The 16,165-nt window shown below is 48.1% G+C and overlaps 1 protein-coding gene across 1 annotated transcript in view; it reads left to right on the plus strand.

Moving 5' to 3' along the window:
* Positions 1-16,165, plus strand: part of NELL1 (neural EGFL like 1) — a 1,213,537-nt gene that overhangs the window by 418,471 nt on the left and 778,901 nt on the right. The window contains exon 6 of the mRNA XM_077453437.1: positions 11,926-11,998. Within this exon, the coding sequence (XP_077309563.1) occupies positions 11,926-11,998 (73 nt within the window). The remainder of the gene's footprint in view (positions 1-11,925; positions 11,999-16,165) is intronic.

The following is a 16,165-nucleotide window of genomic DNA, read 5'->3' on the forward strand; positions in this document are numbered from 1 at the left end:
CTTCCAACTGACTTCAACGATAGGGTACTATTCTTCCAACTGACTCCAATGATAGGGCACTATTCTTCCAACTGACACCAACGATAGGGCACTATTCTTCCAACTGACTCAAACGATAGGGCACTATTCTTCCAACTGACACCAACGAAAGGGCACTATTCTTCCAACTGACTCCAATGATAGGTCACTATTCTTCCAACTGACACCAACAATAGGGCACTATTCTTCCAACTGACACCAACAGTGGGGCACTTTTCCCTCTACTGAGGCATTATTTCTCATACAGACTACAGTAAGCAGTATGCACTATGCAATTTTTTTTTAGATCCCACTGACTGCCAAGCTTGATGTATTTTTTTTCTCCCACTGGCCACATTTTGTCCCCCCTAAAGTCTGAAGAACTGTAAGCTTTATCTTCGTTTAGAAAGTTTGGAGACCCTTGTCTTAAGCCCTGATGAAGGGGCAGAATTACACCCCCAAAACACAATAACTGGTGTGTAGAAACTGCCAGCCCCGATATTCAGATTCTTTATATTTACACCGTTGCCACACTATTGGTTGTTGGACATGATATAAAAACAAAATTAATGTAGAAATCAGATGGTTCCAACACATGGCATCCACCTTCATAAGCATACTACTGATTAAAATGTTTGCATCTGGATATTTAGTATATCTGGGCAAATTAGGAATGTTCTCAATATAATTTTCAACCTTTTTCCTGCCGTCCCCGAGAGCTTACCTCACCTTCTGCCGGTTTAGTTTTACCATCTGGTGTCTGATAAAGTCATTGTGGGAATGTCCCTGGGCACAAAGTAACTGCATATACAAGGTTATGAGAAAGAAGGCATCTCTGGAATGCCTTTTTAGATGTGCATGTTCCCAGACAGCTTTCTTCTGTAGGAATGAGCAATGGGCAAGCACAGATAAAGAGCTGCCTTGACTGGCCCTTCTATTCTTCTCCTCAGGGTCCTCTCCGAAATACCTTTGCTGGATTTTAATGGGGAATCCCCACTTACAATACATGAAAAAAAAAAACATGGATTCCCCCATAAAATCCATACCAGACCCTTATCCAAACGTGCAGCCATGTAAACCAGGAAAAGGGGTGGTAGGGGATGGACAAGCTCATGCACAAACCCTCCTCCTCAGCCATACTGGGCCACATGCCATGTTTCTGAGGACATGGGCCTCTTCTCTACAACCCTGGCCTGGTGGTTGTGAGCGTCTGCAGGCAGGGGACTTAGACAAGGTCCTAGTCCCCACAACAATGGCCTGGTAGTTGTGAGGGTCCACAGGCAAAGGACTTAGACAAGGGCCTCTTCCCCACAACCCTGGCCTGGTGGCTGTGAGGGTCTACAGGCAGGGGACTTAGACAAGGGCCTCTTCCCTACAACCCTGGCCTGGTGGTTGTGCGGGTCTGCAGGCAGGGAACTTAGACAAGGGCCTCTTCCCCCACAACTCTGGCCTGGTGGTTGTGAAGGTCTGTAGACAGGGGACTTATCTGATGTGAATACGCCGCCAATCCCACTAACCCAATTTACATGTTCCACTCTTGTGTTCCATTCGCACAATGGTAAAAAAGACATCTCCTCCCGATCCCCATTGCTAAAAGAATTAACAAAGAAGCTGGGTCTGGCGAGTGACATCATTGACGCCAAATATGGTCATGACCATTTTTGGTCAGTGACATTACTGGGATCCCCCTGGCAACTGGCAAGTTACTTCCTCCCCCCCCCCCCCCCCCCCCACAGTATGTTGAGTGCATGTTGCTGGCATAGTTTGGGAGAGACGGGGCGCATAAGCTTACCTCCCCCATTTCCAGACTGCATGTTTTAATAAGGAGGCTAGTAGGTTGTTGCAGGGGTTTCCCCTATAAACCTATACCAGACCCCAAGGGTGAGGTATGGAATTTGCGGGGGGGGGGGGGGGGACCACCTAAATATTTTTTTTTTTTTACATGGGTCCTTAGATGCATGCTCAGATCAGTATCTGGTGTGCATTTTGGTGATGGTGGAAGGGATTGTCTGGTTTGCTTTCCTTAGAATAGTCAAAATCTCCATTTTATTTTTAAGCCCGATCCGTGTTTGGATTGCGCTTCAGTGTCTACTTACAGGTGCACTGATGGGCATTGATGAGGCGGTACTGATAGGTGGCACTGATGGACACTGATGAGGCGGCACTGATGGGCACTGATGAGGCAGCACTGATAAGTGGCACGGATGGGCGCTGAAAGGCAGCACTGATGGTCACTAATAGGTGGCACTGATGGGCTCTGATAGGTGGCACTGAAGGGCACTGATGAGGCGGCACTGATAAGTGGCACGGATGGGCACTGAAAGGCAGCACTGATGGGCTCTGATAGATGGTTCTGAAGGGCACTGATAGGTGGCACTGATAGGCGACACTGTTGGCTGGCACTGACGAGGAAGCACTGGTGGGCACTGATTGGCAGCACTGATAGGCAGCACTGCTGGGTGGCACATGAGGAGGCACTGATGGGCACTGATTGGCAGCACTGATGAGGTGGCACTGATAAGTGGCACGGCTGGACACTGATAGGTGGCACTGATGAGCACTGATAGGCAGCACTGAAGGGCACTGATAGGTGGCTTGCTTACCTTAGGGTAGATTTTTGACATTTGATAGGCGATTGTGCTTCAAAGTCTACTTACATGGTGCACTGATGGGCACTGATGAGGCGGTACTTATAAGTGGCACTGATGGGCACTGATGAGGCGGTACTTATAAGTGGCACTGATGGGCACTGATGAGGCGGCACTGATAAGTCGCATGGATGGGCGCTGATAAGTGGCACTGATGGGAGCAATGTGACGCCTCCTCACCGCCTGTTTTAACCTAATTTTTTCCGGCATGTCTTTAACGTTCAGTGGTGCGGCAAGCCCGCTATGCGTTGGGTAAACTTTGCTGCAGGCACGAAGTGAAGCCTCGGGACCGCAGCATGTAAATGCTCCCATCTGCTGCTTATTGTGTCTCAAGGGGGGTTCAGTTGGCAGGCAAAAAACGCACCTCAATCGGGCATTTTTGCTGCCTCTCCCCCAATCACTAATCAAAATGAAGCCTTCCGGAAAAGGCTTGACTGGCCTTCTTGTCTTCTTCCCCTCGGGGCCCCTCTTGATCACCCTTACTGCTGCCACCAGCCAGTGCCTCTCGCAAGCTGCTGTGCCAGGTGTGAGAAGCCGCATAGCCGTTAATATCCGTCTTTATCGCAGAGGTACACTCGTTCTTTAACCACCAAACTTATTAAAAGCTCTTTTATGGGAACCGTCGCACAATTCATGTTTATTGGCCTTTTCAGGAGGCCTTTGCCGTTATTGAATTTTTATTTATTTTCTTGCATTTTATGTTGCGTTATTGTTGCATTGGCGTTGAGCGCGCATTAAGGAGAGACATTCCACTTAAGCAGCAGGCATTAGGCTTCGGATTGCGAGCCCGCTCGCTCGGCTCGGCTGGTATGAAATAATAGCGAACACAGGGACCGGTGTAATTAACAGAGCCGCTCTCATCTAATGATTATAAAGCGATCGCCCGGCTCTGGTCGCGGTGCCTGGCAGATGCTCCGGCCTAATATTAGGAAGCATTCCCGCTCGCGGGAAAAGTTCCAAGAAAGAACTCCAGTATTATTTTAAAGTTTAATTTGCTTACATTTCGCTTCCCCGGTTCTTCTCTTTCCCTTCATCAACATGCTAATGAGATTTCCAAAAAAAACCTTTCTGTTTTCATTACGTACCTTCCGCTCTGTGCTTCTCTATGCAATGCAGGCAGATCATGGCTGGTGGGTGGGGCCAGCAGGGGGCTGTACATGGCTTCCTGAACACATCACAGTCCCCCCCCCCCCCCCGGCCTCAGTACTCTCTACAGCCCTCCATACTGTTGCAAGCAGTGGGCTGGCTCTTAGGAGGAGTTATGCAAATATCACTGATTATCAGTGCAGTCTCAACAGTGCCCACCAGTTCTGCCAATCAGTGCCAGCCATCAGTGCTGCCTAGCAGCTCTGCCTATCAATGCCCATCAGTGCCTCCTCATCAATGAGTGCCACCTAGCAGTGCTGCCAATCAGTGCCCATCAGTGCCTCCTCGTAAGTACCAGCCAACATCGCCACCTAGCAGTGCCACCTATCATTGCCCCCTACCAGTGCCCTTCAGAGCCAGCTATCAGTGCCCTTCAGTGCCGCATATCAGAGCCCATCAGTGCCACCTATTAGTGACCATCAATGCTGCCTATCAGTGCCACCTATCAGCGCCCATCCATGCCACTTATCAGTTCCACCTCATCAGTGCCCATCAGTGCCACCTATCAATGCCCATCCATGCCACTTATCAGTGCCACCTCATCAGTGCCCATCAGTGCCACCTATCAGCACCCATCAGTGCCACTTATCAGTGCCACCTCATCGGTGCCCATCAGTGACACCTATCAGTGCCCACCCATGCCACTTATCAGTGCCACCTCATCAGTGCCCATCAGTGCCACCTATCAACACCCATCAGTGCCACTTATCAGTGCCGCCTCATTGGTGCCCATCCGTGCCCCCTATCAGTACCGCTTCATCAATGCCCATCAGTGCAGCCTTCTCATCAATGCCCATCAGTGCCGCCTCATCAGTGCCCCATCAGTGCCACCTATCAGTATCCATTAGTGTCACCTATCTACCGCTTCATCAATGCCCATCACTGCAGCCTATCAGTGCCGCCTCCTTATCAATACCCATCAGTGGCACTTATCAGTACCGTGTCATCAGTGCCCATCAGTGCTGCCTCATCATCTTGACGGTCGGAATTTGGTGTGACCGTGTGTAGGCAAGACAGCTTGAGCGAAATCCTGTCGGAATTCCGTCGGGAAAAACATCAGAGCTTTTTCCGACCAAAATTCCGATCGTGTGTACACGGCATTACAGTGTAGAATGACCGCGCAATTGTCATTCAAAGTGTCACAGCGCTGAAAGCTGAAAATTGGCCTGGGCAGGAAGGGGGTGAAAGTGCCCGGTAGGCACGTGGGTAAAGCGGCAAACAGACAGCAGTAAAAACCGAACACCATCCAAAACGGTATGTACTGCAAATGCTGCAACCTTCAGTGTACAAACCTCCTCCACGCGGTGTCAGCGAGAGCTTTCGGTGAAGCTGCATTGTGTGCCGAGGCTAGTAGGTCCCTCTGTAAAGTGGAGAAGCGGAATATTTTGGCCTAAATTCTGCAGTATGCACATTTTTCTGCTGAAACGAGGTCCTTTTTTTAATGCGACTTGGGCCTGGCGTTTCTCCCGAAAAAGTGCGCGAGTCTGATTTATCTAACAACTTCCCCTTATCAATATTTGATCGGCCAGCGAATGGGAAACCGCTCTGCGTTAATTATTTTCTCATGTTGCAGAAATTGAACACATGGCGGTTTCCAGGAGCCTTCCTCTACGAGTGCCCCCCCCCCATCCTCCATGAGCCAGGCCCATATTTTATTTAAGGACGAGTTTAATGCTTTGCATTACTGGAATGAATTTCCTCGCTCATTAGGGACCGGCGGGCTGCTTGGCTCCTCCCCCCCTGGCAGGTCAGCGCTCCTGATAAGCCCTTTAACCCCCTACTGCAGCTTAACACCAAATGGGGGATCTAACACAACACAAGACGTTTCCACTGCGTTTACTATGCTTCAGTTTGTGAATGAGCATGGTGAGTGTGTTCTATGTGTTCATTTATAAAAGGAAGGGGCTAGTAATTGACATGGGGGGGGGGGCGCAACACAGGGGGAAGCCAAGGCAGTAGGGGGACCACACAGAGTGATTAGGGTGTGCCCAGGCACCCCCGGCACACACCCTGCGCACGCCTATGCTGCACAACCAAATCAACACAGTGATGCTGTAAATACTATGTGTGTGCAGAATGTCCAGTAATCAGAAAACTCATAGCTCTTCCCGAAAGGCTGCAGCACTAGTTTTGTAGAGTCCACTGCGAGGGTTGGCAACCCATCGATTTGTGATCTACCCATCAATCGCAGGCAGGTGACAGGTAGATTGTATCCCTTCCTTGGACATGAGGGGGGGGGGGGGAATGCGGCATTTACTGAAACCGGTCCCCCATATTTTCCTCCTGCAGCAGCTGAAAGCCAGCTTCTCCTCCTCTTCCTCCCACCGGTATTCAGAGCTGCTGCTGGAGGGAAATATAGGGGATCAGTTTCAGTTTTAAGTATATGCTGCCCCCCACCCCCCCTTCATCCAGGGTTCCTTTCATTTTGCTGCCTGGGCATCCCCGTGTGCTTCCTCGGTCCACCCAGCTGGCTTCCCCAGTGATCTTTCATCTCTGCTATTTTTCAGATAGATCACCTCCCCCAGCCACGAGGCCAGGGTTGTGGTGAAGAGACCCTTGTCCTCATTAAAGAGGAAGGACAGGACCCCCAACCACCAGGCCAGGGTTGTGGTGAAGAGGCCCTTGTCCTCATTAAAGGGGTTGTAAAGGATTTTTTTTTTTTAAATAACAAACATGTTATACTTACCTCCACTGTGCAGCTCGTTTTGCACAGAGTGGCCCCCGAAACTGGTCTTCTGGGGTTCCCTCGGCGGCTCTCTCTGCTCCCTCCCGCAAGGACTCCACAACTTCATGCAAGCTCCTTCGCATGATGTGGAGTGCTTGCGGGCAAGCTCCCACGAGCCAATGGCTGCGCTGCTTTCAATCCATCCACTGCTGTCTCTGGCCAGGCTGATCGGTAAGAGGATGTTGGGGACGAGCACGGGACTTTCGAGGGGTCAGGTAAGTATAACGGGGGGGGGGGGGGCTGGGGGGGCCAGTATTGTCAGATGTTTTTTCACCATAATGCATAAGGCCCCCAACCACCAGGCCAGGGTTGTGGTGAAGATGCCCTTGTCCTCATTAGAGAGGAAGGAAAGGACCCCCAACCACCAGGCCAGGGTTTTGGTGAAGAGGCCCTTGTCCTCATTAAAGAGGAAGGGGCAAAACCTCCAACCACCAGGCCAGGGTTTTGGTGAAGAGGCCGTTATCCTCATTAAAGAGGAAGGGCAAGACCCCCAACCACCAGCCAGGATTGTGGTGAAGAGGCCCTTGTCCTCATTAAAGAGGAAGGACAACAAAGCTAATAAAGGGTCTGGAGGATTTTATTATGAGGAAAGGTTGCAAGCTCTGAACTTATTCTCTCCGGAGAAGAGACGCTTGAGAGGGGATATGATTTCAATTTATAAATACCGTACTGGTGACCCCACAAAAGGGAGAAAACATCATTAAAATTAGAAGAAAATACGTTTAACCTTAAACTACATAGAGGGTTCTTTACTGTAAGAGCGGCAAGAATGTGGAATTCCCTTCCACAGGCGGTGGTCTCAGCGGAGGCATCGATAGGTTCAAGAAACTATTAGATAAGCACCTGAATGACCACAACATACAGGGATATACAATGTAATACTGACATATAATCACACACATAGGTTGGACTTGATGGACTTGTGTCTTTTTTCAACCTCACCTACTATGCAATTATGTAACCCTGATGGGTTTTACTTCCTCTTTTTTCCCCTGCAAAAAAAAAAGCATAATGGGCTAGTATACACTGGGACCCATGACTGTTTTTCTTTTTTTGGCATGGTGTAACCCTTAAAATCCCTACCAGACCTGAAGTGTCTGGATTGCATTACGGGGAAACCTGCATGCCATTTTTTTTTTTTTGTCCGTGGGTCACTCATTAACATCTATAGCAGACTGTCATCTAGGATAGGGATCTGTTACAGGTGAATGGAATCCCCGTCTGCTTGGCCTGGGAACTGTTATTTTGCCAACAATTGGAAGCCACTTTTTTATTTTTTTGTCATAGAAAATATCAGTGTTGCTGTTGTATACATCGTACAGACCCGCCGCTATCACCGGCAGAGTCAGGGCATCCTCCAGGCTTGTTATTTAAAAGAATTTTTAATTTTTAATGTTTCACTGTAAGCACTACTTAAATCATTACTCCCTGCGAAAGTGGATTTTTAAAGCGGTAGTAAACCGCAGTTGAAGAAAAAAAAAAAAAATCCCCTGCAAGGCAATGGTATAATGTGCTAGTATGCATCGCAATCGCATACTAGCACATTATGAGAGACTTATCTTAAAACAAAGCCCCTCCAGCAGCACAATGTCACCGCCAAGAGGGCTTCCATCTTCACCCAGTCTTTCTTACGGATACACGGCTTCCTGCTACATGAGTGTCGGGGGGGCATGATGACATCACTCCTGCGCATGCGCTTGGGAGCCGCCATATATGGTATGGGCTCTGATGGTCTGGCATACCGCGTTGGATCTTCAGAGCCTGTGCCGTATATGGAACGTCACCGGCTGCATGCACTCTGAATATCTCCTAAACTGGGCATGTTTAGGAGATATTCACAGAACCTACAGGTAAGCTTTATTACAGGGTTACAAGTGGTAAAAATAGAGTTTACTACCACTTTAACCACTTATGCCCCATACACACGATCGGACTATCCGACGGACAATCCGCCGGAATTTCCAAATGAACGGACTTGCCCACATACGGACTAAAGTCCATTAATTTTGAACATAACTTCAGGTACGGCGGGACTAGAGAAGGAAGTCAATCTCGCCGCCTTCATCAACGAAATTGACACCTTGTGAGCCCCGTCGCCTGGTATGGGTTTTATGGGTAACCCCTATGCCAAAAAATGGCGTGGGGGTCCCCCCAAAGTCCATACCAGACTCTTATCCGAGCATGCAGCCCAGACGGTCAGGAAAGGGGGTGGGGACGAGCGAGCACCACCCCCCCCCCGTACTGTACTAGGCCACATGCCCTCAACATGGGGGGTGGGTGCTTTGGGGAAGGGGGGGTCCCCCACCCCAAAGCACCTTGTCCCCATGTTGATGAGGACAAGGGCCTCTTCCCAACAACTCTGGCCGTTGGTTGTCGGGGTCTGCGGGCGGGGGGCTTATCTGAATCCGGGAGCCCCCGTTAACAAGAGGATCCCGGCCCCCCACCCTATGTGAATGAGTATGGGGTACCCCTACCTATTCACCTGAGGTAAAAAAGTGCCAATAAAAAAACACACTACACAGGTTTTTAAAGTAGTTTATTAGGCAGCTCCGGGGGTCTTCTTCCGACTTCGGGGGTCTTCTCGCCGGGCTCCTCCACTATCCTCTGCTCTTTTGCCGCTCTTTCGCTAGCGGAGGAGCCCGGCTTTCTCCTTTGTCGTTGTCGCTGTCCTGGGGTCTTCTTCCAACTTCGAGGGTTCACATAGGGTGGGGGGCCAGGATCTGGGGGCCCTCTTGTTAAAGGGGACTCCCGGATTCCGATAAGCCCCCGCCCACAGACCACGACAACCAACGGCCAGGGTTGTCGGGAAGATGCTCTTGTCCTCATCAACATGGGGACAAGGTGCTTTTGGGTGGGGGGCGCAGGGTGCCCCCCTTCCCTAAAGTACCCACCCATGTTGAGGGCATGCGGCCTGGTACGGGTTCAGGAGGTGGGGTGCTCGCTCGTCCCCATCCCCTTTCCTGACCGGCCGGTCTGCGTGCTCAGATAAGGGTCTGGTATGGACTTTGGGGGGGCCCCCAAGCCATTTTTTGGCATAGGGGTTACCCTTAAAACCCCTACCAGGCGATGGGGCTCGCAAGGTGTCAATCTCGCTGATGGAGGTGGTGAGATTGACTTCCTTCTCTAGTCCCGTCGTACCTGAAGTCAGGTTCAAAATGAGTGGACTTTGGTCCGTGTGTGGGCAAGTCTGTTCATTTGGAAAGTCCGACGTCTGGTGGACAATTTTGAGTCTTAAGTCTTCTTTCAAAGTCCTCCGAACTTTGGGGAAGAAAAAGTCCACTGGAGCCCACACCCAATCAAATTGTCCGGTGGACCACTAAGTCCGCCTGATAGTCCAATTGTGTGTACGGGGCATTACTGATCGTCCTATATAGTATATTTACACTGCCCAGTGTATGTATATGTAAACAATACAGAGGTCTGTCCTGTAAGCTGGGATATGCTGGATTTTGTTTCCCCACAAAGCACATCCCTTAGCAGTGGCGGCTGGTGGTAATTTTTTTTTGGGCAGCAAACATTGCACCCACCACCTCCCCTGTCCAGTCAGAGCACTTACCCCATTTATGATGGGCATCAAGGCGGCGGGCATCACAAGCGGCAGGCATCACGGCGGTGGGCATCACGAGCGGCAGTAATCACAGCGGCGGGCATCACGAGCGGCAGTTATCATAGCGGCTGGCATCACGAGCGGCAGTCATTACGGCGGCGGGCATCATGAGCGGAAGGCATCACGAGCATCAGGCATTACGGCAGCAGGCATCACAAGCAGGAGGCATCACGAGCAGCAGGCATCACAAGCAGCAGGCAATACAGTGGCAGGCATCACAAGTGTCAGGCATTACGGCGGTGGGCATCACGAGCGACAAGCTTTATGGCGGTGGGCATCACGAGTGGCAGGCATCACATCGGCGGACATCACGAGCTGCAGGCATCACGGCAGTGGGCATCATGAGCAGCAGACATCACGAGCAGCAGGCATCATGGCTGAGGGCATCACGAGTGGCAGGCATCATGGCGGCAGGCATCACAAGGAGCTTCTCAATCCCTCGCTCGGCAGCTTCCATCTCCTCCCTCCTCCTCGGCGGCCAATCGGAAAGCTTCTCCTTTTGGGAAATGGGTTTCACCCTATTTTGAAGCCTATTAGAGCCTCTGGCTTCATCCCCCCCCCCCCCCCCCCATTGGAGCAATCCCACAACCTCAAAGGGGCTCTATGCATGGATAAGGGGGAGGCTTAGTACTGTGCACACATAAACCTGGGCTAGGCACACATTTAACTCTTCAATGGCCACTGATGTTAACCCCTTCCCAGCCAGTGTCATTAGTACAGTGACAGTGCATATTTTTAGCACGGATCACTGTATTAGTGCCACTGGTTCTCACAAAGTGCTAATTAGTGTCAGACTGCCCGCCATACTATCACAGTCCCACTATAAGTCGCTGATCGTCGCCATTACTAGAATTAAAAAAAAGAAAAACAATACAAATTCCAGTATCTATCCCATAGTTTGTAGATGCTATAACTTTTGCAAAAACCAATCAATACACGCTTATGGGGATTCTTTTTACCAAAAATATGTAGCAGAATACCCTTTGGCCTAAATTGATGAAGAAATTCGATTTCTAAGATTTATTTATTTTTTTGGATGTTTTATAGCAGAAAGTAATAAATATCGTTTTCTTTCTTTTCCCCGGAATTGTCAATATTGTTTCTTTATAGAACAAAAAAAAAATTGCAGAGGTTTTCAAATACCATCAAAAGAAAACTCTATTTGTGGGAAAAAAATATATATATAAATGTCATTTTATGTACAGCGTTGCATGACCGCACAATTGTAACGCAGTGCCATACAGCACAAAATGGCCTGGTCATGAAAGGGGGGGGGGGGTAAACCTTCCGCAGGTCAAATGATTACAAACATTTTTTGGGGGGTTTTGTTACATGTCCTCCAGGGCAGTGCACATAGATACCTATGAGGAGAGGGCACAAACGTAAGGGGCGCTCTTCCTATTGACCATCACACTAACGTACCATAAATTGTAGAGGTTGCAGTTATTAGCCCGGGCTTCCCTGAGACCAGAAGGATGTTTATAAGGATTCTTCCATGTTAAAAAAGTTCTTCACCTCAATCTCCGGGCTTGGATTGCTGAATATGGATCAGTTCATTAGTACGCTGCTGCTCCTTTACTGTCCAATCTCTCAGGCTGGGGGAAGGATGGTGACCTAGCCTTGTTGCTTAACTGCAGTAGACAAAAGGCAGGTCACCAGCCTGGCGGTGTGTTGCTCTGAAGCCTATGCAGAGTTTTTCAGCCATCTTCCATTTTATAAAAGTATTATATAATATTTTAAAGTTTATCCTCTTAATAATAAGTATTGTCTTTTGTTTCCAGGGAGTGATCCAAGATGCCAAGCTCATATTTATGCCAAATGGGTACATAACACAGTGCCCAAACCTGAATCGCAGTAAGTAGATATTGGTGTTGTTTTGATAATGGCTTCCTGTGTTGTATGTATGTGTGTGTGTGTGTGTGTGTGTGTGTGGGGGGGTTTCCTCATAATGTTTGCTGCCATGAAACCCAATGGTTTCTCAGCTAGATTGTTCGTTCGGGGGGGGGGGGGGGGGGGGGCACGTTACCTATTGAGGTGACCCCAGGTCCGTGGAGCAAGCATATCCAGGTCAATACTCACAAACTTGCTTTATACTTTAAGCAACCGAAATCTATCACAGCGTTCATGTTCAATGCATGTCCATCAAAAGCAATTGGTGGTGTCACTGGTTGGTAGCAAAGCAAGGGAGGATAGGGATAGGTGGGCCAATCATCAAAACTAAGTTAGACATTAATATTATTTCTCTTGATGGACACAGCTTCTCTTCATTCCTGACCACAAGGAACTTCTGGTCAGGGTGTTCTCCATCTGCCATGAAACTCAATGGCTTCCCAGCTTGATTGTTGGTTCTGGGGTGATCCATGTTACCTATTAGGTTGGCTCCTGGTCCATGGAGCATGAGCACCCAGGTCCATGCTCACAAACCCCCTTTAATTCTTTAAGCAACCTAAATCTATTAGAGCTTTCATGGTCAATGCTTGGCCATCAAAAACAATTGGTGGTGTCACTGGCTGATAGGAAAGCAAGGGGTGGGGATAGGTGGGCCAATCATCAAAACTAAGTTAGAGATTAATATTATTTCTTTTACGTTCATTGATGGACACAGCTTCTCTTCATTCTTGACCTCAAGGAACTTGTGGTCAGGGTGTTCTCCATCTGCCATGAAACTCAATGGCTTCCCAGCTTGATTGTTGGTTCTGGGGTGATCCATGTTACCTATTAGGTTGGCTCCAGATCCATGGAGCATGAGCACCCAGGTCCATGCTCACAAACCCCCTTTAATTCTTTAAGCTACCTAAATCTATTACAGCTTTCATGGTCAACGCTTGGCCATCAAAAACAATTGGTGGTGTCACTGGCTGATAGGAAAGCAAGGGGTGGGGATAGGTGGGCCAATCATCAAAACTAAGTAGACATTAATATTCCTCAGACATTCATTGACGGACACAGCTTCTCTTCATTCTTGACCAAAAGGAACGGGTGGTCAAATAGGAAGCCCTTGTACACACGGTCGGAGAATCTGTCGGAATGAGTCTTATCGGACCGTGACGTCAGATAATCCGACTGTGTGTGTGGTATGCATCGGACTGATTCCGTCCGAATCTCCGTCCGACCCAATTTTCCAACATGTTGGAAAGATTTCCCAACCAACTTGGCCGGACGGACCTAATCCGATCATGTGTAGAGCATTTTGATCGGACCAAGTGCCACGCATGCTCAGATCAAATTCCTACATCAAAGCTATTGGCTACTAGCGTGAATGTAGTCCCATCGTAACGAAATTACGTCATCACGTTCTGAAAGATCGGATTTTTCGCCAACTTGGCCCGACCGTGTGTATGCAACAGTTTCGGACACAATCCGTCGGACTAAATCCGACGGGCAAAATCCGACGGATTTGGTTGGCAGAATCTCCGACCGTGTGTACAGGGGCGAAGAGAAGCTGTGTCTGTCAATGAACCCAGAGAAAGGGATTTTACAGTAAGTAGCAAAAAATCCTGTTTTTTTTGTTTTTTTTCTGGTTATATTTATTGGTGTTAGTAGTAATACCACTGATGGTTTTCTTCTGGATGATCGGGTATTCTTCATCAGCCACTAAACTCCATCAAAAGCAATTGATGGTGTCACTGGCTGATAGGAAAATAAGGAATGGGGATAGGTGGGCCAATCATCAAAACTAAGTTAGACATTAATATTATTTCTCTTACGTTCATTGATGGACACAGCTTCTCTTCATTCTTGACCACAAGGAACTTGTGGTCAGGGTGTTCTCCCATGAAACTCAATGGCTTCCCAGATAGATTGTTGGTTCTGGGGTGATGCATGTTACCTATTAGGTTGGCCCCAGGCCCATGGGGCATGTACATCCAGGTCCATGCTCACAAACTTGCTTTAGTCTTTAAGCAACTTAAATCTATAACAGCTTTCATGGTCAATGCTTGGCCATCAAAAACAATTGGTGATGTTACTGGCTGATAGGAAAGCAAGGGGTGGGGATAGGTGAGTCAATCATCAAAACTAAGTAGACATTAATATTATTCCTCTGACATTCATTGATGGGCACAGCTTCTCTTCATTCTTGACCGAAAGGAACGTGTGGTCGAATATGAAGAGAAGCTGTGTCTGTCAATGAAAGGGATTTTATGGTGAGTAATAAAAAATTATGTTTTTTTTTTGGTTGTTATATTTATTGGTGTTATTAGTAAAACCACTGATCGTTTGCTTCTGGATGATTGGGTATTCTCCATGAACCATGAAACTCAATGGCTGCCCAGCTAGATGGTTGGTTCTGGGGTGATCCATGTTACCTATTAGGTTAGCCTCAGGTCCATGGAGCATGTACATCCAGGTCCATGCTCACAAACTTACTTTAGTCTTTAAGCAACCTAAATCTATAACAGCTTTCATGGTCAATGCTTGGCCATCAAAAGCAATTGGTGGTGTCACTGGCTGATAGGAAAGCAAGGGGTGGGGATAGGTGGGTCAATCATCAAAACTAAGTAGACATCAATATTATTTCTCTTACATTCATTGATGGACACAGCTTCTCTTCATTTTTGACCACAAGGAACTTGTGAAGTAGTATTGGGAGATAAGAAGGCAAGGGATGGGAAGAGGTGGGCCAATCATCAAAACTTAATCACAGAAAGTAGAAAATAATATTATTATTTTGTTTTTATGTTTATTGGTTTATACCATTGATGGCTTTTATTCTGGATGATCGGGTGTCCTCCAGCTGCCATAAAACTCAATGGCTACTTAGCTACATTGTTGGTTCTGGGGGCACGCGCATTACCTATTAAGGTGGCTGCAGGTCCACGAGCAAGCACATCCAGGTCCATGCTCACAACATTGTTTTATTCTTAAAGCACCCTAAACCTATTGCAACTTTCATGTTTGATGCTTGCCAATCATATTTAATCAGTGGTATCACTGGCCTGTAGGCAGGCAAGGGGTGGGGAGAGGTGGGTCAATCATCAAACTTAAATTTCAGCAAATAGACATTAATATCCTTATTTTATTATGTTTATTGGTGTTCGTAGTAAAACTACTGTTAGTTTTCCTCTGGACGATTAGGTGTCCCCAGCTGCCATGAAACTCAATGGTTTCTCGTTTAGTTGGTCTTGGGTGTACACATCTTACCTCTGAAGGTGGCCCCAGGTCCGTGGAGCAAGCACTTTCATGTCCATGCTCACAATTTTGCTTTATTCTTAAAGTACCCTGAATCTTTCCAGCTTTCAAGAAACACAATTGGTGGTGTCACTGTCCTATAGAAGGGCAAGGGCTGGGGAGAGGTGGGCTAGTCATCAAGCCTAAATCACAATGGGTGGATATTAATATTAATATTTTTTTATTATGTTTATAGGTGTTGGGCTCGGTTCACACTGCCATGACTTGTGATCCGACTTGTGAGACCTTAAGTCGCGTGACATGTGAGTTTCAGTTCGCAACAGTGTGAACTGAGCCTTAAAAGTAAAACCACTAATGTTTTCATGGTGGCTTTCCTCCGGATGCTTGGCTGTCTTCCAGCTGCCATGAAAGTCAATGGCTTCTCTGCCAGACTGTTCTGGGGGTATGCTCCTTACCGATGAGGGTAGCCCAAGGTTCATGGAGCAGGTACATCCAGGACCATGATCGCATCCTTGCTTTGTTCTTAGAGCACCCTGATACACCCAGACCCCAAAAGTTTTCGTATGTCTACATCTATAATAGCTTTCCTGGACGATGCCTGGCTATCAAATGCAATCTGAGTCACTGGTCTATAGGAAGGCAAGGGGTGGAAAGGTGGGCCAGTCATCAATCATAGAAGCTGTAAGTCTATTTGCATAATGGAGTGCCTTGGCATTGGGCAGAGGCAGCTGTAGAATCTGGTAGGGAGGTGGGGGGCAAATTTAATGGGTGGATATATGTGAAAAAAACCTATAGTATGCTTTGTGGGAAGCAGCTGGGCTGAGGTACACAGGGCCCACCATACGCTACATGCAGAGTACTGGGGTGCGCTTGGTCCATAGTACAGAGTTT

Source organism: Lithobates pipiens, unplaced genomic scaffold (genome assembly GCF_037356315.1).
Source record: "Lithobates pipiens isolate NorthernLeopardFrog02 unplaced genomic scaffold, aLitPip1_a1.2 Scaffold_24, whole genome shotgun sequence".
Classification (NCBI taxonomy): Eukaryota; Metazoa; Chordata; class Amphibia; order Anura; family Ranidae; genus Lithobates; species Lithobates pipiens.